General features: G+C 40.0%; 1 protein-coding gene across 1 annotated transcript; it reads left to right on the forward strand.

Annotated features, from left to right (window-relative positions):
- The first annotated feature begins 9,303 nt into the window (after positions 1-9,303).
- LOC147531533 (uncharacterized) lies at positions 9,304-10,444 on the forward strand. The gene is made up of 2 exons (XM_086649736.1): positions 9,304-9,754; positions 9,801-10,444. The coding sequence occupies exons 1-2, from the start codon at positions 9,304-9,306 to the stop codon at positions 10,442-10,444; spliced, it is 1,095 nt and encodes a 364-aa protein (XP_086505862.1).
- The last annotated feature ends 16,740 nt before the right edge of the window (positions 10,445-27,184 follow it).

The raw sequence follows: 27,184 nt of genomic DNA on the forward strand, positions 1-27,184 counted from the left end.
AAACTAAGGTAGGAACCAGTGGAGCTACTACAATTTTGATGTCCATCTTGTAATTTTTGATACTTAATTCATTTAGTTCTACAACCTTGAGTTAAATTGAGGGTCCCTTGCGGTGGGGGCCCTGTGCGGGCGCACGGCCCGCACCCCCCACCACACGGCCTTGCATGTCGCCAAAGTGACCTCTGTTGGGTAAACTGTCATAGTTAGTGTAGATAAACATGTCTTAGCCCATGTGAAGTGATCAGCCCAAAGGAAGGTTACTTTAACCGGTCTAAGGGAAGCCTTAAATTGCTTTATGACGAGGGTATGTGGTACACTTAGTTGTCATGCGAGTATTATGCCGGTCCAAAGAAAGGAACAATATTTGGCAGATCTTGTATCAATATCCGAGAGTATCACTAGTAGGTTACTATCTCTGTCCAAAGACCAGATAGTAATGCTACACTTGATATCTTGAAATGGGCCCACAAATTGCAATTTTGTTGGTTTTTTTTAATTGCTATTAATTTTTGTACGATGTAATTTGAACTCTAATTGAGCGTCTATGAACTTTTGTTATTCTTTATTTTATAGTATCTAGAGTGTCTGCAAACATGAACAACATTCCTGTGCTTAACGACACAAATTTTAAGAAATGGAAAAAGCACGTGATGATTGTGCTTGGTTGTATGGATCTAGCTGTTGCTCTCAGGACTGACAGCCTAGCACCTCTGATGGACTTAAGTAACTCTGAACAGAGGGCCGCTTTTGAAAAATGGGAAAGGTCTGACCGTATGAGCTTAATGATCATGCAAAACCCAATTCCAGACTCAATAAGCAGTGGCTTGACTGAGACGAGTGCTAAGGAGTTCCTTAAGCAACTTTTTGATCGCTTCACAGCGAGTGAGAAGGTGGAGATAAGCACCGCATTAACAAAGCTTGTCACCATGCGGTACAAAGGAAAGGAAAACATAAGAAAGTACATTATGGAGAAGTCTAATTTGGTTTCCAAACTCAGGTTGGAACTATCAGATGACATCCTTGTTCATTTGATCCTCATTTCACTTCCTACTCAGAATAACACACTGAAGATCTCTTACAACACTCAGAAGGATAAATGGAGTTTGAATGAGCTTATAGCACAGTGTGTTCAGGAAGAAGAAAGGATCAATCGGGAAATATCTGAAAGTGCTTACTTCGCCTCAACCTCAGGAGTCAAGAAGTTTGCTAAGCGAAACAAAGCTAAAGATAAAGCAACTACAATTGGTGGAACATCACAGACTAAAGGGAAAGAAATACAGGTCTCAGGACCTTCCTGTTTCTTTTGTAAAAAGACTGGTCATGTGAAGAAGAATTGTTCCAAATTCGCCGCTTGGCGTGCTAAGAAGGGTATATTTATGAACTTTGTTTGTTCTGAAGTTAATTTAGCTATTGTACCAAGTGACACATGGTGGATAGATACAGGAGCTACTACTCACATTAGTGTCACTATGCAGGATTGCCTCCACTACAAAACGTCGTCTGATGGTGAAAGGTACATCTTCGTAGGCGATGGAAATATGGTTAAAGTGGAAGCTATTGGTGTTTTTAGAACTCAGTTATATACTGGTTTTTATCTGTATTTAGAAAATACTTTTGTTTTACCATCATTTGGACGGAACTTAATTTCTGTTTCTTGTCTAGACAAATATGGTTTTACTTGTTCATTTGGAAAAAGGATTATTTAGTATTTCTCTAAAGTCTGATATTGTTGGTACTGGTAACTTAATTGATAAATTGTATCTATTAAACACCATAAAGTCTAATTGTGATGAAAATTTACATATTAGCACTTTGGGTACAAAGGGAGATTAGGTAATGAGATTCCAGCTTATGGCACAAACGATTAGGTCACATCTCTCAGGAGAGAATCAAAAGATTTGTGTCTGAAGGACTTCTTGACTCCCTTAACGATTCTGAATATAAAATTTGCATAGAATGTGTTAAGGGAAAACAAACAAACAAACGAGGTAAAGGCGCATATAGAGCTACTCAACCGTTGGAACTTATACATACAAATATATGTGGTCCATTTCCTAAGGCATCATGGAATGGACAACGTTATTTTATTAGTTTCATCGATGATTACTCGCGCTATGGATACTTTTTCCTTATCCAGGAGAAGTCAGAATCACTAGACAAGTTCCAAACCTTCAAAGCTGAAGTTGACAACCAACTTGGCAAGAAGATTAAAGCCGTCAAATCTGACCGTGGAGGTGAATACTACGGTAGATACGACAGTTCAGGAGAACAACGTCCAAGACCATTCGCCCAATATTTGAGTGAGTGTGTTATAGTCCCTCAATACACCATGCGGGAACTCCAAGTCAAAATAGTATCGCTGAGATACGAAACTGTACCCTCAAAGACATGGTACGAAGTATGATTAGTCATTCTTCTTTACCAGAGTCACTATGGGGCGATGCCCTAAAAACTGCAGTTTATATATTGAATAGAGTACCACGTAAAGCAATAACTGAAACCCCTTACGAGTTATGGACAGGCAAGAAACCTAATATTAGGCACTTGCATGTTTGGGGTTGTCCAGCTGAGGCTAGGCCTTACAAGCCTAACGAAAGGAAACTGGACACGAGGGCAATTAGTTGTTATTTTGTTGGTTACTCTGAAAGATCGAGGGGTTATAAATTTTATGATCCCTCAAACAAGACATTCTTCGAAACAGGGAATGTTAAGTTCATTGAGGAGGAGTATGCAAATATTTCTCCTATAGTGACTACTGACAATGATCAAGTCATTGTACCTCTCATTGTTCAGCCCGTGAATCAAGGTATTTCATCAAATACAATCATGCCAACTAATCCTGTAATAGATGAGGAACCCTTCCCTATACAAGCTGGACAAGCACCTTTGGAAACAGAGGAAGTAATTGTGGAGGTTTCAAATCAACAACCTCAAATTGAGGAGCCACTTAGAAGTTCCACTAGAGAAAGAAGAAAGGAAATTTCTGATGATTACATTGTCTATCTTAATGAGCATGAATATGACTTAGGGTTGGAAAACGATCCAACTTCTCTTAATGAAGTCAAAACAAGCTCAAATTGTGAAAAGTGGATTGAGTCCATAAAGGAAGAGTTAAAGTCTATGGCTGACAAGATGTTTGGGATCTTGCCGAGTTACCAAAAGTGACGAGGCCAATTGGTTGCAAATGGATTTTTAAAACCAAAAGGAACTCAAAAGGTAACGTTGAAAGATATAAAGCACGTTGTATGGGCCAAAATACGTCACCAGGGGTGCCCTAAAAAATTCACGATTAATGGGCTTACTCGGTGACCAAGCCCATGAACTAATGGCTAATGGGCCCGACCCATTTTATCTTCGGGCACCCCGAAGCAACGCCAAAGTAAATATGCACTTCCAGCCCTGGAGGAAGAGGTCCGCCCTTGCCTCCTCACCAGGCTGAAATACGTAACTACTTCCAGCCCTGGAAGAAGAGGTCCGTCCTGACCAACAGACCTCCCTTCGCATATCCGTTGGGAGACGTTACAATCCCGAATATACCCGTTAACGGGCTATAATATTCGTATTAATGGTGATAGCTCCAAACGTTACCACATTGAAGGCGACAGCTCACGACAGGTAACGACCGACCACAAACACTATAAAAGGACCAAGAGGAAGATGATACAGATCATCTGGGGATCGCCGAACATACCCATACTCCACTGATATCACTATCAAACACTCCAATATCATCCGATTCCGGGCAAACACATCGAGTACAGACTCAACATCGTCATCGAATTCCCGACTAACACACTCGATCATCTGACAACCAAGGAAGGTCGACCATTACTTTCTCTCTCTCTTGGGCGACCAGACAACCAAGGAAGGTCGACCATTACTTTCTCTCTCTCTTGGGCGACCAGATAACCAAGGAAGGTCGACCATTACTTTCTCTCTCTCTATGGTGACCAGATAACCAAGGAAGGTCCGCCATTACTTTCTCTCTCTAAGGCGACCTACCATTATCTCTCCTGACGAATCAAGTAGGCAGGCTATTTTACCTCTCCTGGAGGTCAGGCTCTCCTTATCTCACCCACGTGAAAATTTACAAGGTCAATAGTCCTTAAAGCTTCCCACTTATTTACGATACATACCCTTTGATACCTTAAAGCTTTCCGCTTATTTATGATACATACGCTTGGACAAGGCAAGCCACTCCAGGGCTGCCTTACGTAAGGACGAACCTCATAGGCTGTCATAATCAATCTCCAACTAAGTCAGTCATCCGTAGAGAGCGAGCTCCGGCCACTCTATGAGCCGTGCCTAAGCTCTGACCATTATCCAACCAACGGTAACATTCCAAGGCTAATATCCACGTACACTTTACTTCTCTTGCAAGCTTACTGACTTGACTGTCAGAGCTCCCTTAGGCCGGCACCATCCCGGTGTCCCCTAAGACCTCACAGTCACGTGTGTTGTTGTCTCTTTTGTCACAGGTTAAGCCCAAAGACGTCGTCGGTGCCCGCAAAATTATTAACAGGTGGAGGTTCGACATCCGGTCAACGACCCGATCCAGCTGACTTCTTGACCCGCGATTTCTTACCCTCCGTAGAGAGCGAGCTCCGGCCACTCTACGAGCCGTGCCCAAGCTCTGACCATTAACCAACCAACGTAACATTCCAAGGCTAATATCCACGTACACTTTAATTCCCTTGCAAGCTTACTGACTTGACCGTCGGAGCCCCTCTGGTGTCCCCTAAGACCTTACGGTCACGTGTGTTGTTGCCACTTTTGTCACAGGTTAAGCCCAAAGACGTCGTCGGTGCCCGCAAAATTATTAACAGGTGGAGGTTCGACATCCGGTCAACGACCCGGTCCAGCTGACTTCTTGACCCACGATTTCTTACCCTCACAGTTTGGCGCTAGAAGGAGGGGCCCGACTACTAGTTACTGAGATTAACCCAAGGGCACAAGAGATGACCAACACTCCACTCGACGTATGATGTGGCGTTAAAATGCCACATTTAGGTCGCTTAACTTCGATGAGTTAGTTTGTTTTGGATTTTATTTCTAATAATTTATGTATTTTTCTTGGTAGGTACCTTATTTGGAGTTTGACGCTCATTCGGAATAAAACGGAACATTTATCACATTTTTATCTCATGTGGAAGAGACCGGAAGGAAAGAGCATCAGGGGTATTTTGGTCATTTTGAGAAATTCAGAGGTTAAATGGAAAGTGGATCCAATGGTGAGTCCGACGGCGAAGACGAAAGTCGAATCGGAGTTCGGACGGAAAAGTTATGTAAGAAAGAAGTCGAGGGTCATTTTTGTCTTTCTGAAAATTAGAGGAAGTAGAGACACATTTGAAGGCACCCCTTGGTTTGTAATAAGACTCAAAGTCAGGCCCAAAAGCCCAAGGAAGAAGACCAAATGAGAAAATTTAAGGGCACTCATCTTTACAAGCCCAAGTCAAAGTTAGGCTAAGCAAGTCAAGGGCTGGTCTTTTTGGGGGTTTTTGAGATAAAAGAAAAGAGGGTCAGACTTCATCTTCTACATTAGAGTTTTAGGGTTTGTGAAAAGAAAGAGATAGGAGGGAGGAAACCGGCCAAGCTTTGGCCGACCGTCATACAAAGACCGGACAAGCTTGGCCGGCACATCAGCTGACCGGAGCAGCCGAGAAGACCAGCAGCCTTCAACGTGCACAGCAAGACCGCTATTACAGCAGCTCGGGAAGAGGTGAACAGCAGCTCGGGTCTCCTTCACCAGCTCGGGTCTCCTTCACCAGCTCGAGATTTTTGAAAGCTCGGTATTAAGGCAGTGGCTCGGCAGCAAACCGGAAGCATCTCGGTTCGAGTTCGTGGTCGGAATCCATCACTTCGTGGCCGGAAAAACAGCACCTAACCGGAGCTATTTGGGGTACTTCCGGCCATTATTTTGGCCGGAAAGTTTAGGGGTTTTGCTCCCTTGATCATTACCTTGATTCCTTTGTTATCCTATTGTGTTTTTGGTTAATATTTCTTGAGAGAGAAAGCTTAGTTATAGCTTTAATGGTGGATTGTTTTTTAAAGGAAGAAGATGATACTGACCGATAAGGGGAGGTCAAGTTCTGCTGACAGGACACCTATTATACACTGTTAAGGGGACCCCTGCATTCTGTTACAGGGAGATCGACAACACTTGAACACTTATATTTCCCGTCGATCTTAGTCTCGCGCCTCATTGGAATAGGGAGATTCTCACCTTAACTCGTGTCTTTCTTTGTTTTCTTCCCGTTTATTATTTGTATTGCCATGTCTAGCTAGCTTTTGTAGTCGAATACTCGTGAAACATGTTTTGATGTGACAAAAGAGTTTTATTGCTTTTAATGATAAAATCTTCCGACCGTTCATGGACTGGAATCTGAGTTAAACAAAGAGTTCGTTGACCAATCCAAGTAAATGGGTGAAGTTAACTAACTTTTCATGCTTATAGATCATTAGTACTAGTCACTATCGATTTTGTGGATCGAAGTATCCCTCTCATTCGATTCTTGCTCGACTCTTCCCGAATCTCTCACCTTTAGTTTAGTTAGTTTTATTTGTTTATTTATTATAAACCAATCAAAACCCCAATTATTATCTTTTCGTTTTTAGTCTGAGTTAGTGACTGACACTTAAACCGGTGGGTTAGACTTTCTCGATATTCGTATTACCTTCCTATCTTCGTGGATCGATCCCGGTCTTACCGGGTTATTACTTGACGCCCGTATACTTGCGGGTGGAGACCTTTTAGGGTAACCTTTTAGGCCCATCAACGTAGCATCCCAACTTGCAACGCTAACAACTCAAATGCAAGAGAACACGCAACGGTACAAAGCCTTGGAAGAGGATAACATCCTGGTCAGAGCCGAGAATCAATTACTACAGGAAAAGATCACGGAGCTGTCTGTAGCCGTACCACCTCGAAGGCCAGTTGCCCCTAGACAGACAGAGCTGAATCTCGAAGAACGAACCACTGAAGCAGGGGGCACAGTGATGAGCCCAAAAGGGTACACCCGCAAGTATACGGGCGTCAAGTAGTAAAACCTGATAAGACTAAGATCGAATCCTCAGGGACTAAGTATAATCTATTCTAAAACTCGTATCTATGGCAATTTCCTCTTTTAAAGATAGTCTTAAAAGTAAAATAACTAAAACAGAAACAAGAAAAAGATGATAAACTGAAACTTATGAGAAGGGAGAACCTAGAGTTTCGGGATCTACTTTAGCACGTACGAAACCTGACTTATGCAATTCAGATCTTCTTCTTATATAACTCAAGGAAGGATGACCAACCTCGGATGATTTAGACTTTTCAGAACACTTACTTTAAAACTTTCAATTTCGGAACATAAACTGACGGATATCAAACGTAAGCATGAAACATTAAAGACCTAAAGCCTAAATATGAAACATCAAACATAAGCATAACTAATGAAAGGGGTTATCGTGAAAGATACGCGAAGAAATCAAAGTATTAAGTACGTAAAAGTGATTAAGTCAGATAATCGCACAAAACTAAAGTTTAACCCTAACCCTAGATTGGGAAAGTTAGTTACTCATGATGGAAGAAAGCATAATAATGATGGGAGAGAATAAAAACAATAACATGTCAACAATCCTTGGTTGGAGTGGTAAGAGGTAGAGTCTACCATCCTAGAGGTTAAGGGTTCGAGACATGCTGACCAATTAAAAAAAAAAAAAACATTAAAGAAAGAAAAAGAATCGGAGAAGAAAACACCTTTTTTTCACTTTTTTTCCTTTGCGCAGCCAAACAGACCCTTAAGGAAAATAATTTTCCCACAAGGAGAATAATTTTCCCATGCAAACCAAACGCGGTCTTCTTCAACCTCTCGATTTTCTCTCTAACCCACTGTTTTCTCTCTCTTTATAACTCTATCCTCTCTCTTTCTCTTTCTTAACAGAACAGTAACTCTCTCTTTCTTTATCTAACAGTAACAGAAAAGAAAAAAGAAGAAAAAGATGATTTTTATGGAGTTTTTATAATTAATTCAATCTCTCTCTCTCTACAAACCAGTAGCTTTCTCTCTCTCTAACTCTTTCAATCTGACCTTCTCTCTCTCACAAAGAGAAGAATCAGAAGAAGAAAAAGAAACAGAAACAGAAAAGCTCTCAAACTCTCTCTCTCTAGCGTCGGTTTTGTTCTTTAATGGAGGATGATTTCTCCTCTGTGTCTCCCCCCCTTTTATAGAATCGAAAAGCTCGCCTTCTTGCTCCTCAAGTCAGTTACTAAATCCATCAGTCGGTTGTTTCCTTTTTCCATCAGTCGGTTGTTTCCTTTTTCCATCAGTCGGTTATTTACTTTTTTCATCAGTCGGTTGCTCTGTTTTTTTAGAAACAGAGAAACAAGAAGGAAAAAGACGACGGTCGTTAAGGAGGTTATAAGCTCCGGTTCCAGTGCTTCGCGGCTGGTCAAAAAGGAGTGCGGCTCAAGTCTTAATCCGGTGCCACGTGACTCGGTTAAATATTCACCGTTAGATCCTTCCGTTAGCTCGGTGTACCTCTGTTGTAACCGAATGTTGCCCGCGACTTCTCCAGTCCGTCCGATTACTTGCTGGATGCGCGCCACGTGTCCTTCTTGACTTTTGGTCCATTGAATTTGACCCGAACTTTGACTCGTTCTATTTTACTCATCCGGACTCCGATTTGACTTCCGTTTTCGTCTACGGGTTTGTTTTGGACTCTACTTTCCATCCAAACACTAATCTTGACCATGAAATCAGAGTCAACAAATGACCAAAATACCCCCAGCCTTTATTTTCTCTGACTTTTATCCGTTTTGCACACATAACTCTGAAAAAGGTACCTGAGTAGAAAAAGGAGTAATTCATGAGAGTAACTGCCCTAGATAGACTAACTTGTCCAAATTAAGAGACTCAGATGGGACATTTTCATGTCTCATCACATAGCGAACCAACCAATCCTTCGCTCGACAACTCTGGAGCAGTCAACCAGGACGGAAGTAGGCGATACCTCAAGCCGACCAGTCACTCAACCAGACCTGGATGACAACCAACATCCAACAACGCAGACCACGGCTGCGCCTCACTCCTCTACTCTTCCTCCTTTATATACTGTACCTATGTTACAGGCTAATGGGACTTACTTCCCTACAAACCCGTACCCCCTAGAGATAATTCTCTACAGTCGAGCTTGGCAAAAAGGCTAGCGGACCTAGAGGCCTTACTTACACGCATACCCAGGGTTCTGACTCCATTTAAAAAGAGTCTGCCCCAAAGTTATGCTGACTCACCATTTGTAGATGCCATAGCTCTCGTCGAAATGCCCAGGAAGTTTTCCTTCCCAAATATGAAGATGTACGATGGTACGTCTGACCCAGGTGACCACATTGCATCTTACAAGCAACGTATGCTTACTGCTGCTATACCAAGAGACCTAAGAGAGGCCTGCATGTGTAAGAGCTTCGGCTCAAGCCTCGTTGGCCCAACCCTGCAGTGGTACACAAATCTTCCTAACAACTGTATTTCGTCTTTCGCACAACTAACTGATACATTTGTTGAGCAGTTCGCCAGTAGCAAGAAGATAGAAAAGTTGTCTGGCGACTTATACAGAATACAACAGAGGAGAGGCGAACCTCTTAGAGAGTACGTGGGAAGATTTAACAGGGAAAAAGTGTCGATCCCGTACTCCAACACCGAGACAGCTGTGGATGCCTTCAGGAAGGGGCTCCTACATGATAGAGAGTTGTACAAAGAGCTGACTAAGTTCAACTGTACGACCCTTGATGACGTACTATCCAGAGTTTGGTTGGAGATCAGGTGGGAAGAAGACAAGACCCCACCGAAACAAAGGGTATCCTTATGACGACCAATCTAGCGATCGACGATCCAGGGGACCCGATCGCAGGCCGCAACACAGAGGCAACAGAGACTTATACCCAGCAAGGCGTCCAAACCCAAGGGAGAACATAAGACCTCTAGATCCTCCATCCAGACGACCTGACGAAAAGGTCCATGCTCCTCCCAAGGCAAGACTTCCAGAGTACAACCTCAATGTTGAACCCAGCGAAGTAATAGCCGTAATGAAAGGTATGGGCAACACCGTGAGATGGCCAGATAAGATCAAAACTCCAAGCGACAACAACTCCAAGTGGTGTGAGTTTCATTCAGATCACGGACACACTACTGGAGATTGTATAGCCCTGCGATTGGAGGTAGCAGAGCTCCTAAAAAGAGGGCACCTCACGGACCTGCTAATAGACAAAGGAAAGAAGACACTAGCACTTAGGGACGAACAAATGAAGGAGCCAGAGCCACCAATCCCAACAAGGACATGCTCGATGATCACTAGAGGTTCGGAAGTAAGCGAAGTCAGCCATTCAACCGCCAAGAGGAGCGCAAGGATAGCTCATAGCCCTGCAACACACTCAACTGATGCTCCATCACCAGCTTGTACTGATTAGATCATCAGCTTCGTAGACAACGAAGTCACAGGGCTCGTCAACCCTCACCATGATGCTCTCGTCCTATCTCTTACAATTGCTAATGTTCTGGTAAAAAGAATTTTAATTGATAATGGATCATCCGCTAATGTACCGTTTCTACATGCTTTACAGGGTATGGGCTTAGACGAGACAAGCATATGTCGTCGATCGACTGTACTCATTGGCTTTAATTGATAATGGATCAATGGTTTTAGGAATACCATGAAGACGTACGACCTCCTTAAAATACAAGTCAGCAACCATACTAGCATCATCAGTTTTGTGACAAGGAATAAAATGTGCCATTTTGCTGAACCAGTCAACTACCACCATGATAGAATCTTTTCCCCTCTGAGTTCTCGGTAGTCCCACAATAAAGTCCATGCTCACATCATCCCAGGGCTGTATTGGAACAGGTAAAGGAGTGTACAGACCTGGTTGGAAATGGCGTTTCATTCTTTGACACGTGACACATCGTTCTATGATTGGAAAAACTAATATTGTTGCTGATGCACTCTCAAGGAGGTATGCTTTAATCTCTATTCTAGATTCTCGAATTATGGGATTTGATTTGTTGAAGACTTTATACAATGAAGACCTAGACTTTGCTGACGTCTATGGTGAGTGCAAAAAGGGAGTTCCAAATCAGTACCATTTGCAAGATGGATTTCTTTTTAGAGGAAACCAGCTCTGGGTGCCAAGGAGTTCTGTTCGGGAGTTGTTGATTCGTGAAGCACAGGGGGAGGTATTTGCATTAGTTAATTAATTTTCCATTTAACTCGGGTTTTATAACATTAATGGTATAAATTCCGGAATATATCATCGTTTAAAAGCAATTAAGAATTTAAAATATAGGAAATTTATTCTAAAAATTGATTAATTTACATATAAATCATATTAGTAAAACTAATTATGGACTTCATCTAAACCCTAAATAGACAAGATTTAACTACTCATGCTGGAAGAGATAAACATTTAAATTTATATAAGTAAAAGAGTAAAGAAACTTAACTTTTCTGCTATTTTAAAACCAAACAGGGCCTTAGGGAAGTGATTTCCTTCTGTTTTTCCCAGAATTCTGCCAAACGCACCCTTAGGGAAAACGATTTTTTCGTCTTCCCGGAAATGGATTCCCTGTGGGAAAATTATTTTCTTACCTTCTCCAACTCTCTTTCTCTCTCTAACTTTCTGTTTCTCTCTCTATTTCTACTATAACTCTCTGTAATCTCTTTCTCTTTATGCATTCTATCTCTCTCTCACCAAGAAAACAGAAACAAAAAGAAAATAAAAAACAAAGTGAATTTTTTTTATCAAAACCGAGCTCTGTAATCTCTCTCTCTACAATCTGTAACCTCAATCTCTTTACAATCTCTCTCTGTTCTTTTGTAATCTCTCTCTCTCACAAAGTAAAAGAATACAAAAAGAAGAATCAAGAAATTGAGTGATGATGATAATTTTTTTTTTTCAAAACCGAGAGTTAGTTGTTCTCTTTGGTTTTCTAGTTCTCAAACCCGAATGTTAGCTCTCTCAACCGTGTGTCTATGATCCTCCCCTCTATTTTCTTCAGTTATATAAAGAGAAGAAAACCCATTTGAAAATCAATGCAATCTGCCCATCAATCTTTCCTTTACTCTCCATTTTCGAAAGTTTCTATAATCATCTTTGTTTCCTTCTTCTAGCCGAGAGCACAATCTCTCTTGTCTTGTTTTCTTCATCCAACCCAATCTTTCTAAATTTCAGCCGATCTCCTTCAATCTTCTTTCTCAATAGCTCACGGTTCCTCTCTCTCTCTCTCTCCTGTATATTAGGTTTCTTTCCTTTTTATTTTGAAAAAAAGGTTAACCAAATAAAATCAGATTTAGGAAAGGATAAAATCTTGGAACCAATCACGTGATGCTTGCTGGAGTAGTCAAGGGGATGATTCAGTGTATCCTGTAACAGTTTGAGAAGCAGCAACACACACTCGGAGGACGCCACGTGCATAGAAGCAACTATTTTGCTCGACCGAGTAAAGCCCGGAACACACCCGCGTGGCCTGAAATAGTACCGCACGCTCCTACCACTGTCCATCTGATGTGCTGTTGTTACTCACCACGTGTCATCCTCGAATTCTGGTCAACTATTTCTTACCGCAAGTTTGACCTGAGCTAACTTTCTCGTTCGAACTCCGATTCGACTCCCGTTTTTGCCGTTGGACTCATCTTGGACCCTACTTTCATCCGAGCATCCAAATTGCCAAATCACCAGACTACCATAATTACCAAAATACTCCTAGATGTGTCTTTCTCTTGATTTTATCCGTTTTTTGCACTGAACTCTGTAAAAGACACCTGGGAAAGAGAAACACGTAATTTATTAGAGTAACTGCTCGAATTGGACTAACTAGCCCGAGTTAAGAGATTCAAATGAGACATTTTCATGTCTCATCAAACATCCCCAAACTTAGATTTTGCTAGTCCTCGAGCAAAACAGAAAAATAAAACCAAGCCCAGTTCACCACTTTCGTAGGGAATCACGATTGAACTTAGCACGTGCAACAAGCCGTTAAACCTCTAGGTTACCCTAGAGGACGAGTTCTGTCTCGTGAGGGTTTGCAGTGAATGTACCCACAAAATTCAAGAATCTCAAAAATGCAGAAGGGTCTAAATATAATATCGACTAAAAATGTTTATCCAGTAGACTTTCGAAAGTTAATTGAAATGAAATCCAAATCAACCATACTATACAAATGCTAAAAATCCCTCCACTGGTAATCTAGACCTAAAGTGCACGTGACTAGCCAATATGAGTATCATTTCGGTTCAGAACAGACAAGACCTTGATTACCTTCTCAATACATTCGCCTCGACTACTGTCTCACGGTCATACACTCAAAAATTAAAGTCACTCAGAAATGGTTCACTCAATGTGCGAGTATGAGTATGAAGAAAAACTCAACACATTACAAAAGACGGACTAAAATTTTCTTAAACGACTGATCTCATAGAAAGGAAACAACCACTAATATGGAATGGGGAAGCTAACCAACTCTTCTCACCTGATCAACTATCTAACAATGTTTCCTAGAAGTTAATAGACACAAATGATGATGTGACTAGAACCATTGAGAACTCGACGTCTTCAAATCTTCAAAAACTACTTCAGGGAATAAACACTTAAACACAGCTAAACAAACACTTTTTTCTTTCTTTGATTTTTCTATTTTTTTTTCATACTTATCTAGTACTATACTCAAAATACAAATACTTCTTTCTTAACACTTTCCTTGGGTATAATTCTCTCCACTTTGCTCCATGCCTCATTCTCAGGGTTCTAGATGATGGATGAGGTTCCTATCTTCCTCTAGTTGACATTGTTTTCAAGTTTCCAGACTATAAGAGAAAGGTTCGCTTCCTGATGACATCCCTAGTGGTTGGAAAATGTGAACTCAAGAGATCAAATGAGCTCCAATGAATATTGCGAGGTTGAGTAGCTCTTCACTCTACTCGGAATTAGCTCAGAAGAGGTCACTCAAAACAAAAGGAAAGGCCCAGAATCTCACTTAGGTTAAGTCTCCACTAATGATTGATTAAGCTCTCTCAGAAAAGTCAACTCTTCACCTATCTAACACTCACATGGCTAGTGCACAGACAACCTCAAGACTCGAATTTCGTGGAAAAACCTTTAGCAAAAGCATAGTACACCCAGCTAGACTATAACTATTAACAAGCAAAAACAACTAGACTCACCTTTTCAATCCAAAAATTTGAAAATTTTTTAACCCTTTTGAATTTTTGAAATAAGGACTAAAAATTCAATCCCCTATCCCCAAACTTAAACCGAACATTCTCCTCAATGTTCTGAAGACTATGCAAAAATAACAGGATGTAAGGAAAGATGTTACCAGATTCAGAAGTCCTGTGCATGGGTTGCCTCCCAGAAAGCGCTAAGTTTACCGTCTTCAGCCAGACGAAACTGATCATAGCATATCAGTCTAGATAGACAGGATCTTCGATAGAAACATCCTCTGTATCGTTCAACATCTCTAAAAATGGTTTTAACCGTTGTCCATTCACTTTGAACACACTACCATTTTTGTCTTCAATGTCGACCGCACCATAAGGATAAACAAACTTGACCGTGAAAGGTCCTGACCATCTAGAACAGAGTTTCCCAGGTAATAAATGCAAACGTGTGTTATATAATAAAACTTTCTGACCCGGTAAAAATATTTTTCTTAAAATATTTTTATCATAAAACATTTTCATCTTATGCTTATATAACCTAGCACTTTCATATGCATCATTTCTCAACTCCTCCAACTCACTGAGTTGCAACTTTCTCTCTCTACCCGCTTTGTCTAACGAAAAATTCAATTGCTTGATAGCCCAATATGCTCTATGCTCTAACTCAACAGGTAGGTGACATGCTCTGCCATACACTAGTCTATATGGGGACATTTCAATATGGGTCTTAAACGCTGTACGGTCTTAATCTCCCTATTCGACACCTCGACTTGACCACTAGTCCGTGGATGATATGGGGATGACACTTTATGGGTAATACCATATTTATTCATTAAAAGCTCTAATTGCCTATTACAAAAGTGTGTGCCCCCGTCACTAATAATTGCTCGCGGTGTACCAAAACGTGAAAGAATGTTTTCCTTCAAGAAAGTGATCACAACTTTGTGATCATTCGTTTTGGAAGCAACCGCCTCTATCCACTTTGACACATAGTTAACTGCAACTAGGATGTACAGATTTCCAAATGAATTTGGGAAGGGATCCATGAAATCGATGCCCCACACATCGAAGACCTCGACTACCAAAATAGGATTAAGGGGCATCATGTTCCTACGAGAAATGCTTCCCAACTTTTGGCATCGTTCACATGCCAAACAATATGCATGGGTGTCCTTAAAGATAGACGGTCAGTAAAAACCACATTGTAGAATTTTTGCGGCCGTCTTCTTACCACCAAAATGCCCTCCACATGCATGATCATGACAAAAGGAGATGATTTTGGATTGTTCCTCATCAGGAACACATCTCCTAATGATCTGGTCGGGACAATACTTGAACAAGTATGGGTCGTCCCAGAAGAACCGTTTTACCTCGGATAAAAATTTATCAAGATCTTGCTTGGTCCAGTGTTTGGGTATCTGACCAATAGCAAAATAGTTCACTATATCAGCAAACCAAGGTAATTGGGATATACTAAAAAGTTGCTCATCAGGAAAGCTCTCTCTCATGGGTAACTTGTCTTCTACAGACTCGACTACAAGTCTAGACAAGTGGTCTGCTACTAGATTCTCGGAACCCTTTTTGTCCCGAATCTCTATGTCAAATTCCTGTAGCAGTAGTATCCATCTAATCAGCCTAGGTTTTACATCCTTTTTAGAAAGGAGATATTTCAATGCAGCATGATCAGAGAATATGATGACCTTAGAACCCACAAGATATGATCTAAACTTCTCTAGGGCATACACTACAGCTAACAACTCTTTTTCGGTGGTAGAGTAGTTTAGCTGTGCATTATTCAATGTCTTACTGGCATAGTATATTACGTGAAGAAGTTTATTCTCACGTTGACCTAACACGACTCCAATGGCATAATCAGATGCATCACACATGATCTCAAATGGAGTACTCCAGTTGGGAGGTTGGACAATAGGGGTTGAAGTAAGCAGAAGCTTGAGTTTCTCAAAGGCTTCTAAACAAGGACCATCGAAGACAAATTTGTTCTCTTTTACCAAAAGATTACAAAGAGGTCTAGATATCTTGCTGAAATCTTTAATAAGCCGTCGATAAAATCCAGCATGTCCTAAGAACGATCGAATATCTTTGACCGTTTTAGGGACTGGGAGGCTTTTCATCAACTAAACTTTTGCTTTATCTACTTCAATGCTCTTTTCACAAATGACATGCCCTAGGACTATTCCTGAGCGGACCATAAAGTGACATTTCTCTCAATTAAGAACTAAGTTCTTCTCTTTGCATCGAACCAACACGAGTGTGAGGTGATGCAGACACTGATCGAATGATGAGCCAAAGACTGAAAAATCATCCATAAAGACCTCGAAAAACCTATCTACCATATCTGAAAATATGCTCATCATACATCATTGAAATGTAGCGGGTGCATTACACAACCCAAAAGGCATCCGAAGATAAGCATAAGTTCCAGATGAACAAGTAAAAGTGGTTTTCTCTTGGTCTTCAGGGGCTATTGGAATCTGATTATAGCCAGAATAGCCATCTAAGAAACCGTAGTACCTATGCCCAGCTAGTCTTTCTAGAATCTGATCAATGAAAGGAAGAGGAAAATGGTCTTTCCTCGTGACCGTGTTCAATCTCCTGTAGTCAACACAAACACGCCACACAAACACGCCACCCAGTGGTCATCCTGGTGGGTATTAACTCATTTGACTCGTTCTTGACTACAGTAATGCCTGATTTCTTGGGTACAGTTTGAACAGGGCTGACCAAAGTATTATCTGAAATAGGGTATATGATACCCGTACCTAACAATTTCAGGACTTCAGCTGTAACAACCTCCTTTATGTGAGGGTTAAGTCTACGTTGCATTTCCCTTGACGGTTTAGCATCTTCCTTTAGGTAGATATGGTGCATGCAAATAGAAGGACTTATACTCTTTAAATCAGCTATTGACCACCCTAAAGCCTCTTTGTGGTTTCTAAGGACATCTAGCAATCTACTTTCCTGTTCTTTTTCTAACTCAGAAGCAATAATGACAGGTAGAGTTTCAGATGGGCCTAGAAACGAATACTTTAAGTTGTCAGGCAAGGGTTTCAATTCTAAGGAAGGTGGTTTCTCTGTGGATGGAGGCAACTCTGGGATAGAAGGACCACTGGACTCACTGGTGGATGATAGTTGGTTTGTCTCTACAGTTGGCGAGTCAATTGGCTCGGACAAAAGGAGGGGTTCAGCTTTCGCTTTCCACTTATCAGTATCCAGTAATGGGGTAGAATCCAGCAAAGCATTCACCTCATTGATACTTCCCTCATCATCAAAGTTTAAGCCAAAATGAGCCAACAGTGTTTCTAAAGGATCCTCGGATAAAGTCTCAGGTAAAGAATCCTGAACGAACATATCTATTAGGTTCATCTCGCTAAAATCATTAACATCATCAGGGAAAAGTCCATCATTAAAGATGTTCATCTCTACAGTCATGTTTCCAAAAGACAATCTTAAAGTCCACTCCTACAGTATATGACAGCATCAGATGTAGCTAAGAATGGTCGTCCTAAAATGACGGGAATTTGGTTTTGGGTATCACGAACTGGTTCAGTATCTAAGATGATGAAATCTACAGGAAAGATAAATTCACCAACTTTTATCAAAACATCTTCCACTATGGCACGTGGTCGCCTAACAGACCGATCTGCCAACTGGAGAACTATAGAAGTGGGTTTTATTTCTCCTAACCTTAATGATGAGACATGAAACTGTCCCATCTGGATCTCTTAACTAAGGCTAGTTAGTCCAATTCGAGCAGTTACTCTGATGAATTATGTGTTTCTTTTGTCCAGGTGTCTTTTACAGAGTTGAATGCGGAAAACAGATAAAAATCGAGGGAAAGACGCACTTGAGGGCATTTTGGTCCTCTGGAGGTTAGGGTATTCTGGAAATTTTAGTGCTCGAATGAAATTTAGAGTCAAAGACGGATCCGTAGGTGAAAATGGGAGTCGATTCGGAGTCCAGATGGGGAAGTTAGTTCGAGTCAAAGTTGAGTCAAGATCATTTGACTAAAAGAGAACCAAAAACGTCCAGCAATGGCAAGCATCTGACGGGCGCGGGAAGTTTTCGGTACACTCGTGGGCATCAGTGGTACACATTCGGGATAGAGAAATAGAGCTGATCCGATACTTTGTGTGCAACTAACATTCGGTGCTCCCGCCTGAGTTCGAGAAATCCCTGATGAACACATGCATATCAGCCAGATCCAACGACCATTCCACCACGTCGTAAGTTATTCTCGCTAGCCCGCAATGCACAATATCAGCCCTACCTTGACAGCCAGTACGTCAACAACTCACGTATTCCCTCTTTCCCTCTTTATCTCCTCAATATTTTCTGTTTTAGAAACTAAAACAGTAGAGAGAGAGAGAGTATGAAACAGATTTAAAGAGAGATCTTGAAAACAAAACGAGAAAGAAATCTTGAGAGAGATTGAGAATTAAAGATTTTCAGAAAAGAAGGATTGCTTCGAGAAGGAAAGAAGAGATGGATCACAGGATTTGATTTGGAAATTGATTCGATTGAGAGAGAGCTCGGTTAAGGGAGGTTTTGGAATTCGGTTTTTGGGATATAAGAGAAAGGCAACAGGAGCTGAGAGATACCTCGGTTTTGGGAGGGACAGAGGACAACAACATCTCAATCTCTTCTTCTCTTGAGCTTCATTGCTATAATTTTTATAGGAGAGAGAAAGAGTTATAGAGAGAGAGAAATAGCAGTTCATCTTCCCACGGCTAGAAAAACAGGAAGCACGGTTTATAGAGAGAGAGGAAGATCACGGTTAGAGAGAGAAGAGAACAACTAACTCTCAGTTTTGAAAAGAAGATTATCATCATCACTCAATTTCTTGATTCTTCTTTTTGTTTTCTTTTACTTTGTGAGAGAGAGAGAGAGATTACAAAACAACATAGAGAGATTTTAGAAAGATTGATGTTACAGATTGTAGAGAGAGAGAGATATTACAGAGCTCGGTTTTGATAAAAATTTATTTCACTTTGTTTTTTATTTTCTTTTTGTTTCTGTTTTCTTGGTGAGAGAGAGATAGAATACATAAAGAGAAAGATATTACAGAGAGTTATAGTGGAAATAGAGAGAGAAACAGAAAGTTAGAGAGAGAAAGAGAATTGGAGAAGGTGAGAAAATAATTTTCCCACAGGGAATCTGATGAGACATGAAAATGTCCCATCTGAATCTCTTAACTCGGGTTAGTTAGTCCAACTCGAGCGGTTACTCTGATGATTTGTTTGATTTTCTTTCTCAGGTCTCATTTACGGAGTTCGATGCGAAAACATCATGATAAAGACATACTTGAGGAGCATTTTGGTCATTTTAATGACAAGGGTATTCTAGTCAATATTAGTGCTCATGTAAAAGTAGAGTCCAAGACGAATCAATAGGCGAAAACGGAACTCAAATCGGAGTCCGGATGAGAAAGATATTTCAAGTCAAAGAGTGGAGTCAAAACCAGTTGACCAAATATGAACACGTAGCAGTCAGTGACACGTGGCGCGCAAGATGGAAAAAGATCAATGGCGTGGATGAGCATGTGGTACACTGTTGGGTACATTGGGAAAGGCCTCGGGACTTAAGTTTGAGTCTTGATTTGGTGCTTCGCTCCTCCCATCTTAAAATGCTCCATGGAGGATCGAACGATCGTTTTTGTCTCTAACACACGTGGCTCCATCGAAACTTGTGTTGTCACGTCCTTCACTACCTCGTGAAGCAGTGAATCAACCCCTAATAAACTCAACCAGCAAGCATTACAAAGTGAGATGGATTGATGGAAAGATTATCAATCACACATAAAAGAAAGATTTGGAGATTCCTTGATTCATTTGGAAGATAAAATCAGAGAAGATGGAGGCTGTGAGTTGTTATACAAAAAATCGAAATGGTTTGGAAAGTTTCTTTGAACCGAGATTGATTCGAAAATATAGAGAAGGAAAGAAATCGAACTACAAAAGGAAAGAGGAAGATCGGGTGAGATGTTTTTTTTGGTTTTATAAAAGAAGGAGACAGAGAAGAAGGAGATTATCTCATCTTTGGGGTCCTCTCGGGTTAGACAGAAACGAAGTAGAGAGAGAGAGAGAAGATAAAAACAAGAAGCTCGGTTTTGTGAGGAATTAATCACATTTCCTCACGGCTAGCAAAAACAGAAAGAAGAAAAGATCATTCATCATCATCATCACCTATCCTTCTTCTTCTTCTCCTGTAACTTATCCTTTTTGTGAGAGAAAGGAAGGATTAACAGTGTAGAGAGAGAAAGAGAGATTTGTAGTGAGAGAAAGAGAAAACAGAGAGAGAGAACCGAGAGCTAGAGAGAAAGAGATTATCATTAGTTTTCTTTCTTTCTTATTTGATTTTCTTTTTCTTTTCCATCTTTATTTCTGTTTCTTAGTGAGAGAGAGAGAGAGAGATTATAGAGGAAGACAGAAAGATTGTAGAGAGAGAGAGATTAACAGTGAGATTATTTCTTTCGGTTTTAAGGAAATTTTGATTTGTTTCAATCTTATTTCTGGTTAGATAAGTTCAAGAGATAGAAAATAAAAGTTAGAGAGAGTTTATAAAGAAGAAACAGAAAGTGTAGAGAGAGAAAGAGAATTGGAGAAGGTGAGAAAACAGGTGAGAAAATTATTTTCTCACAGGGAAAATATTTCCGGGAAGACGAGAAAATCGTTTTCCCAGAGGGCGCGTTTGGCAGAGTTGTGGAAAATCAGAAGGAAATCACTTCCTAAGGCTCTGTTTGGCTACAAAATCAGTAAGAAATCCAACTTTTCTACTTTTCTTTCCTTTTTCCATATATTTAAGCTTCCATCCTTTATCATGAAGAACTAATTTTATATCTAGGGTTTTAGATGAAGTTTCAATAATTATCCTAATGATAAATTTATTACAGTTTTTATTATTTTAACGATAATATCTTCCGGGTTTTTAGACCGTCCATGGACTGAAAACCTGAGTTATACAAAGAACTATCGAATTAGACCAAATTAATTTGTCGTTAGAATTGTTAGGAAGACGGATTCAGAAAACCCTAGGCTCTCCCCCATTTGAGTTCCTTGTATCATTTGTAATTATTTTCTTTCCATAATTTTATTTTAATATTTTATTTATTTTATTATCAAAACCTCATTAAAACCAAAAACCAAGTTACTTCCAAGTCTTAGAATAGGTTTCACTTAGTCTCTGAGGAACGAACCGGTCTTACCGGAATTTTACAACTTGACACCCGTGCACTTGCGGATGTAGACCTATTTAGGAAACTTTTTAGGCCCATCAAGTTTTTGGCGCCGCTGCCGGGGACTATGTTTTAAATTTATTCTAATTTTGGAAAGTTTTTATTTTTGGTAAGTTTTGAATTTTGGATACTTTGACTTGCTTCTCTGTTTTTGGTGTGCAGAACACTAAGGAGCTGAAGAGGAGGCGCAACAAGGAGGAGGACCTCAAAAGAAGAAATTTACTGTTTTTATTTTTATTTTTTTGTATTTATTTTGGTGAGAGAGAGACTTAGACTTTTTAGTACTTTCTTTTGTTTTGACCCTAAATTGGAGGGCTTTTATAAATTGTAACCGAAAAACCAAAAAGAAGCCTCGGGTTCGGACACTTAAGGGAAGAATGGCCCGGGTCGTCTACAAAGGTCATCGCCCGTCTTGAACGGGAGGTAATTTCTCTGATCACCCACGAATCCCCTGTAAGTGGGTACTTGTATGTTTTTTGTGTGCCTCATTGATTTGACGAACTGCTTAGTTTAATCGTCTTTAGTAAGGGCACAAACCCCATTACAAGATAGGAGTCGGATTTCATCACCGATCTCTTGCCCATTTAGGAAACAACGTTGCGAATCCCAAACCTCACTTAAATTAAAATCTGGTTTAGACATTGGCCTTAGGGTATCGAGCTCATAGGATCTTTGAAACAATTCAGGGACTTAATTTTTATTTGAGCATTCCTAAAGGGAAACTGTCACTCAACTCTTTATAAGGTCGCCTCGAGAAGAGGAAACGTTACCAGGTAGGACGGCTATCACAACGTTTATCGTTGGTCGTCTCCAAGAGTTGTTTGACCGTAGTACTTGGATGGAGTAACTCTCATAAACATTAAAGTTCAGGCTTTGTTACAATATAGGAGCTGTCTAGACTTTTAAGTGAAATTGACCATCCTGTCAGTCATCTAGACTTTGTTTAGGTTGCTTGGTTGAGTCAGCTTGATTGTGGTTGTTTTCCTTCTAGGATCTTCGTAGTGCTTCCCAGGTTTTCGATTTCAAAAAAAAAAAAAAAAAAAAAAAAAAACATTGATGAGAAATGGATAGATCGTGGTCCCAACATAATGGCAGAAGGGACGAGAGTTCTTCAAATCTACCATGGTGGTATTTAGCAAATGGGCAGAATAGTAGTAGTCATCCTAGAGACAATGTGCATAATGATGGTCGTAGGGATTATTATCAACCTCAAGAGGGTTATGAACCATATTATAGATATCCTGACAGATCATCTTACATGCATTATAGTAGAGAGTCTTATGCTCCAAATGTGTCCCAACCTCAATGGGAAAACATTGAAACTAATGACTCTTACATGCATTATAACGAAGAATTTTATGCTTCACACGTATCTCAACCTCAATGGGATAACGGTGAAACTATTGATCCTTCATCTCCAGCATCACCTTCGTTGGCCGAAGAAATGAGTATGTTAAAGAAGGTTCATGAAGAGTCTATGAGTGCGCTAAGGAGGATTTGTGGAGAGTCTTATGCTCCACACGTGTCTCAACCTCAGTGGGATAACGGTGAAACTATTGACTCTCCATCTTTAGGATCATCTTCGTTGGCCGAAGAAATGAGTATGTTAAAGAAGGTTCATGAAGAGTCTATGAGTGAGCTAAGGAGGATTTGTGGAGAGTCTTCTGCTCCACACGTGTCTCAACCTCAATGGGATAACGGTGAATCTATTGACTCTCCATCTTTAGGATCATCTTCATTGACCCAAACTATTAGTGATCTTCAAAAGAGTACTTTCGAGTTTTGTCAGACTGTAGAAGAAAAGAATGACAATACCTATGGAACTCTACAAGAAATAACAACTAGTATTATAGAAGAAGATCACCATGAGAATGTAGAGTACGGTCCACAGTGTCCTGTGTACTATGATGACGAGGATACAATTTTAGAGGAGTACAGTTCTCCCGATAACATCGTTATTGAGACTAAAATCTCAGAAACGATGGAGCCCAGTATAGAGATATCCTCTCATTGTATCGAACTTGAAATACATTCAGACCATAATGAAGAGTTCACTAGAGTTGAAGATGATTTGAAGTCGTTTGACTCAACTGAGGATGATGAATCATGGTTGACCAATTTGCTAAATGAGAGGATTGACTCGCCTGATTTAGGCGAAGATTTAGAATTCTTTAGGGACACGGATGATAACATGATAAAAGAAATTAAAGAAGGACTATCTAACTCGACTTCTAGGGATTGTGAGTCTGATAGTAGGGTTCCTCCATTGAAGGAACCCGAAGTACCTGTTTTAGAGAACCCTAGTTTAAGTCCTAGTGTCATTGATAGTCCTCTAGATTGCTTGGTATTTTGTCCCTCAAAACCATGTGTAGATTTTGAAGCACTCACTCCCTCTGTCGATCATCCATATGAAGACCCATTCTATCCGGTTTGTACTTTTTCTAGTGCGGTACCAAACTTAACGACCTTAATGTCGTCTAAGTTTGGGGATTGCCTTTCTTTTCTGATAGTCTCACATGCACTATCAGTAATTTACAAAAATGTGAGACTATCGTTCACTGAAAACTTTGTGTTTTGGGTGGACCCACAGAAGTATCGAATATTGGTTTACAGTTAATCACATATCTGTAATCCAGTAGGTTAATTCTTTCTATTTGTTCGAGTCATCTGTTTCGTCTGGCTGAAGACGTTAAACTTAGCGCTTTCTGGGAGGCAACCCATGCAGAGGACGCTGAATCGGGTAATATCTCTCCCTTCATCCTGTTATTTTTGTATTGTTTTCAGAACATTGAGGACAATGTTCGGTTTAAGTTTGGGGATAGGGGATTGAATTTTTTTTGCTAAGTCCTTGTTTCAAAAATTCAAAAGGGTTCAAAATTTTTAATTTTTTGATTGAAAATGTGAGTCTAGTTATTTTTGCTTGTTAATAGTTATAGAGTCTAGTTGGTTGTACTACACTTTGCTAAAGGTTTTTTCACGAATTTCGAGTCTTGAGGTTGTCTGTGCACTAGCCATGTGAGTGTTAGATAGGTGAAGAGTTGACTTTTCTAAGAGAACTTAATCGATCATTAGTGGAGACTTAACCTATGTGAGATTCTGAGCCTTTCTTGTTGTTTTGAGTGATCTCTTCTGCGCTAACTCCGAGTAGAGTGAAGAGCTACTCAACCTCGCAATATTGAAACGAACTCATTTGATCTCCTGAGTTCAAATTTTACAACCACTAGGGATGTCATCAGGAAGTAAACCTTTTTCTTGTAGTCTGAGAAACTTGAAAACAGTGTCAACTAGAGGAAGACAGGAACCTCATCATTTAGAACCTTGAGAATAAGGCATGAAGCAAAGTGGAGAGAATTTTACCCAAGGAAAGCGTTAAGAAAGTTGTATTTGTATTTTGAGCATAGTACCAGTGTACTGAAAAAAAAAAAAAAAAAAAAAAAAAAAACAAAGAAAAAAAAAGAGAAAGAAATAGAAATAAAAAAAAAAAAAAAAAAAAGTGTTTGTTTGTGTTTAAGTGTTTATCCCAAAGTAGTTCTTGAAGATTTGAAGACGTCGAGTTCTCAGGAATTCTAGTTCACCTTATCATTAGTTTCTATTGACCTCTAGGAAGCATTGTTAGAAAGTAGATCAGGTGAGAAGAGTTGGTTAGCTTCCCCATTCCTTATTAGTGGTTGTTTCCTTTCTATTAGATCAGTCATTTATGAAAAATTTAGTCCATCTTTTGTAATGTGTTGAGTTTTCTTTCATACTCATACTCGCACATTGAGTGAGCCATTTCTGAGTGACTTTAATTTTCTAGTGTATGACCGTGAGGCAATAGTCGAGGCGAAATGTATCGAGACGGTAATCGAGGTCTTGCCTTTTCAGAGCCGAAATGATACTTATATTGGCTGGTCACGTGCACTTCGGGTCTTGATTGCTAGTGAAGGAATTTTTAGCATTTGTATGGTTTGATCGACTTAGATTTCATTTCTATTAACTTTTGAAAATCTACTGGATAAACATTCTTAGTTCATATCATATTTAAACCCTTTCGCATTTTTGAAATTCTTGAATTTTGTGGGTAGATTCACTGCAAACCCTCACGAGACAAAACTCGTCCACTAGGGGAAACCTAGGGGTTTAACGGCTTGTTGCACGTGCTAAGTGCAATCGTGATTCCCTACGAAAGTGGTGAATTAGGTTTAGTCTTATTTTTCTGTTTTGCTCGAGGACTAGCAAAATCTAAGTTTGGGGATGTTGATGAGACATGAAAATGTCCCATCTGAATCTCTTAACTCGGGTTAGTTAGTCCAACTCGAGCGGTTACTCTGATGATTTGTTTGATTTTCTTTCTCAGGTCTCATTTACGGAGTTCGATGCGAAAACATCATGATAAAGACATACTTGAGGAGCATTTTGGTCATTTTAATGACAAGGGTATTCTAGTCAATATTAGTGCTCATGTAAAAGTAGAGTCCAAGACGAATCAATAGGCGAAAACGGAACTCAAATCGGAGTCCGGATGAGAAAGATATTTCAAGTCAAAGAGTGGAGTCAAAACCAGTTGACCAAATATGAACACGTAGCAGTCAGTGACACGTGGCGCGCAAGATGGAAAAAGATCAATGGCGTGGACGAGCATGTGGTACACTGTTGGGTACATTGGGAAAGCCCTCGGGACTTAAGTTTGAGTCTTGATTTGGTGCTTCGCTCCTCCCATCTTAAAATGCTCCATGGAGGATCGAACGATCGTTTTTGTCTCTAACACACGTGGCTCCATCGAAACTTGTGTTGTCACGTCCTTCACTACCTCGTGAAGCAGTGAATCAACCCCTAATAAACTCAACCAGCAAGCATTACAAAGTGAGATGGATTGATGGAAAGATTATCAATCACACATAAAAGAAAGATTTGGAGATTCCTTGATTCATTTGGAAGATAAAATCAGAGAAGATGGAGGCTGTGAGTTGTTATACAAAAAATCGAAATGGTTTGGAAAGTTTCTTTGAACCGAGATTGATTCGAAAATATAGAGAAGGAAAGAAATCGAACTACAAAAGGAAAGAGGAAGATCGGGTGAGATGTTTTTTTTGGTTTTATAAAAGAAGGAGACAGAGAAGAAGGAGATTATCTCATCTTTGGGGTCCTCTCGGGTTAGATAGAAACGAAGTAGAGAGAGAGAGAGAAGATAAAAACAAGAAGCTCGGTTTTGTGAGGAATTAATCACATTTCCTCACGGCTAGCAAAAACAGAAAGAAGAAAAGATCATTCATCATCATCATCACCTATCCTTCTTCTTCTTCTCCTGTAACTTATCCTTTTTGTGAGAGAAAGGAAGGATTAACAGTGTAGAGAGAGAAAGAGAGATTTGTAGTGAGAGAAAGAGAAAACAGAGAGAGAGAACCGAGAGCTAGAGAGAAAGAGATTATCATTAGTTTTCTTTCTTTCTTATTTGATTTTCTTTTTCTTTTCCATCTTTATTTCTGTTTCTTAGTGAGAGAGAGAGAGAGATTATAGAGGAAGACAGAAAGATTGTAGAGAGAGAGAGATTAACAGTGAGATTATTTCTTTCGGTTTTAAGGAAATTTTGATTGTTTCAATCTTATTTCTGGTTAAATAAGTTCAAGAGATAGAAAAGAAAAGTTAGAGAGAGTTTATAAAGAAGAAACAGAAAGTGTAGAGAGAGAAAGAGAATTGGAGAAGGTGAGAAAACAGGTGAGAAAATTATTTTCTCACAGGGAAAATATTTCCGGGAAGACGAGA

Source organism: Eschscholzia californica, unplaced genomic scaffold, assembly GCF_041429995.1.
Source record: "Eschscholzia californica isolate CP2 unplaced genomic scaffold, dmEscCali1.0.p SCAF_6, whole genome shotgun sequence".
In the NCBI taxonomy this organism is placed as follows: domain Eukaryota; kingdom Viridiplantae; phylum Streptophyta; class Magnoliopsida; order Ranunculales; family Papaveraceae; genus Eschscholzia; species Eschscholzia californica.

Bases quoted from the DNA above. Each gene is read 5' to 3' on its own strand.
- LOC147531533 (XM_086649736.1), top strand. From the start codon at position 9,304: ATGCCCAGGAAGTTTTCCTTCCCAAATATGAAGATGTACGATGGTACG. The intron at 9,755-9,800 runs GTACGACCCTTG...GTTGGAGATCAG, and splicing joins AGAGCTGACTAAGTTCAACT to GTGGGAAGAAGACAAGACCC.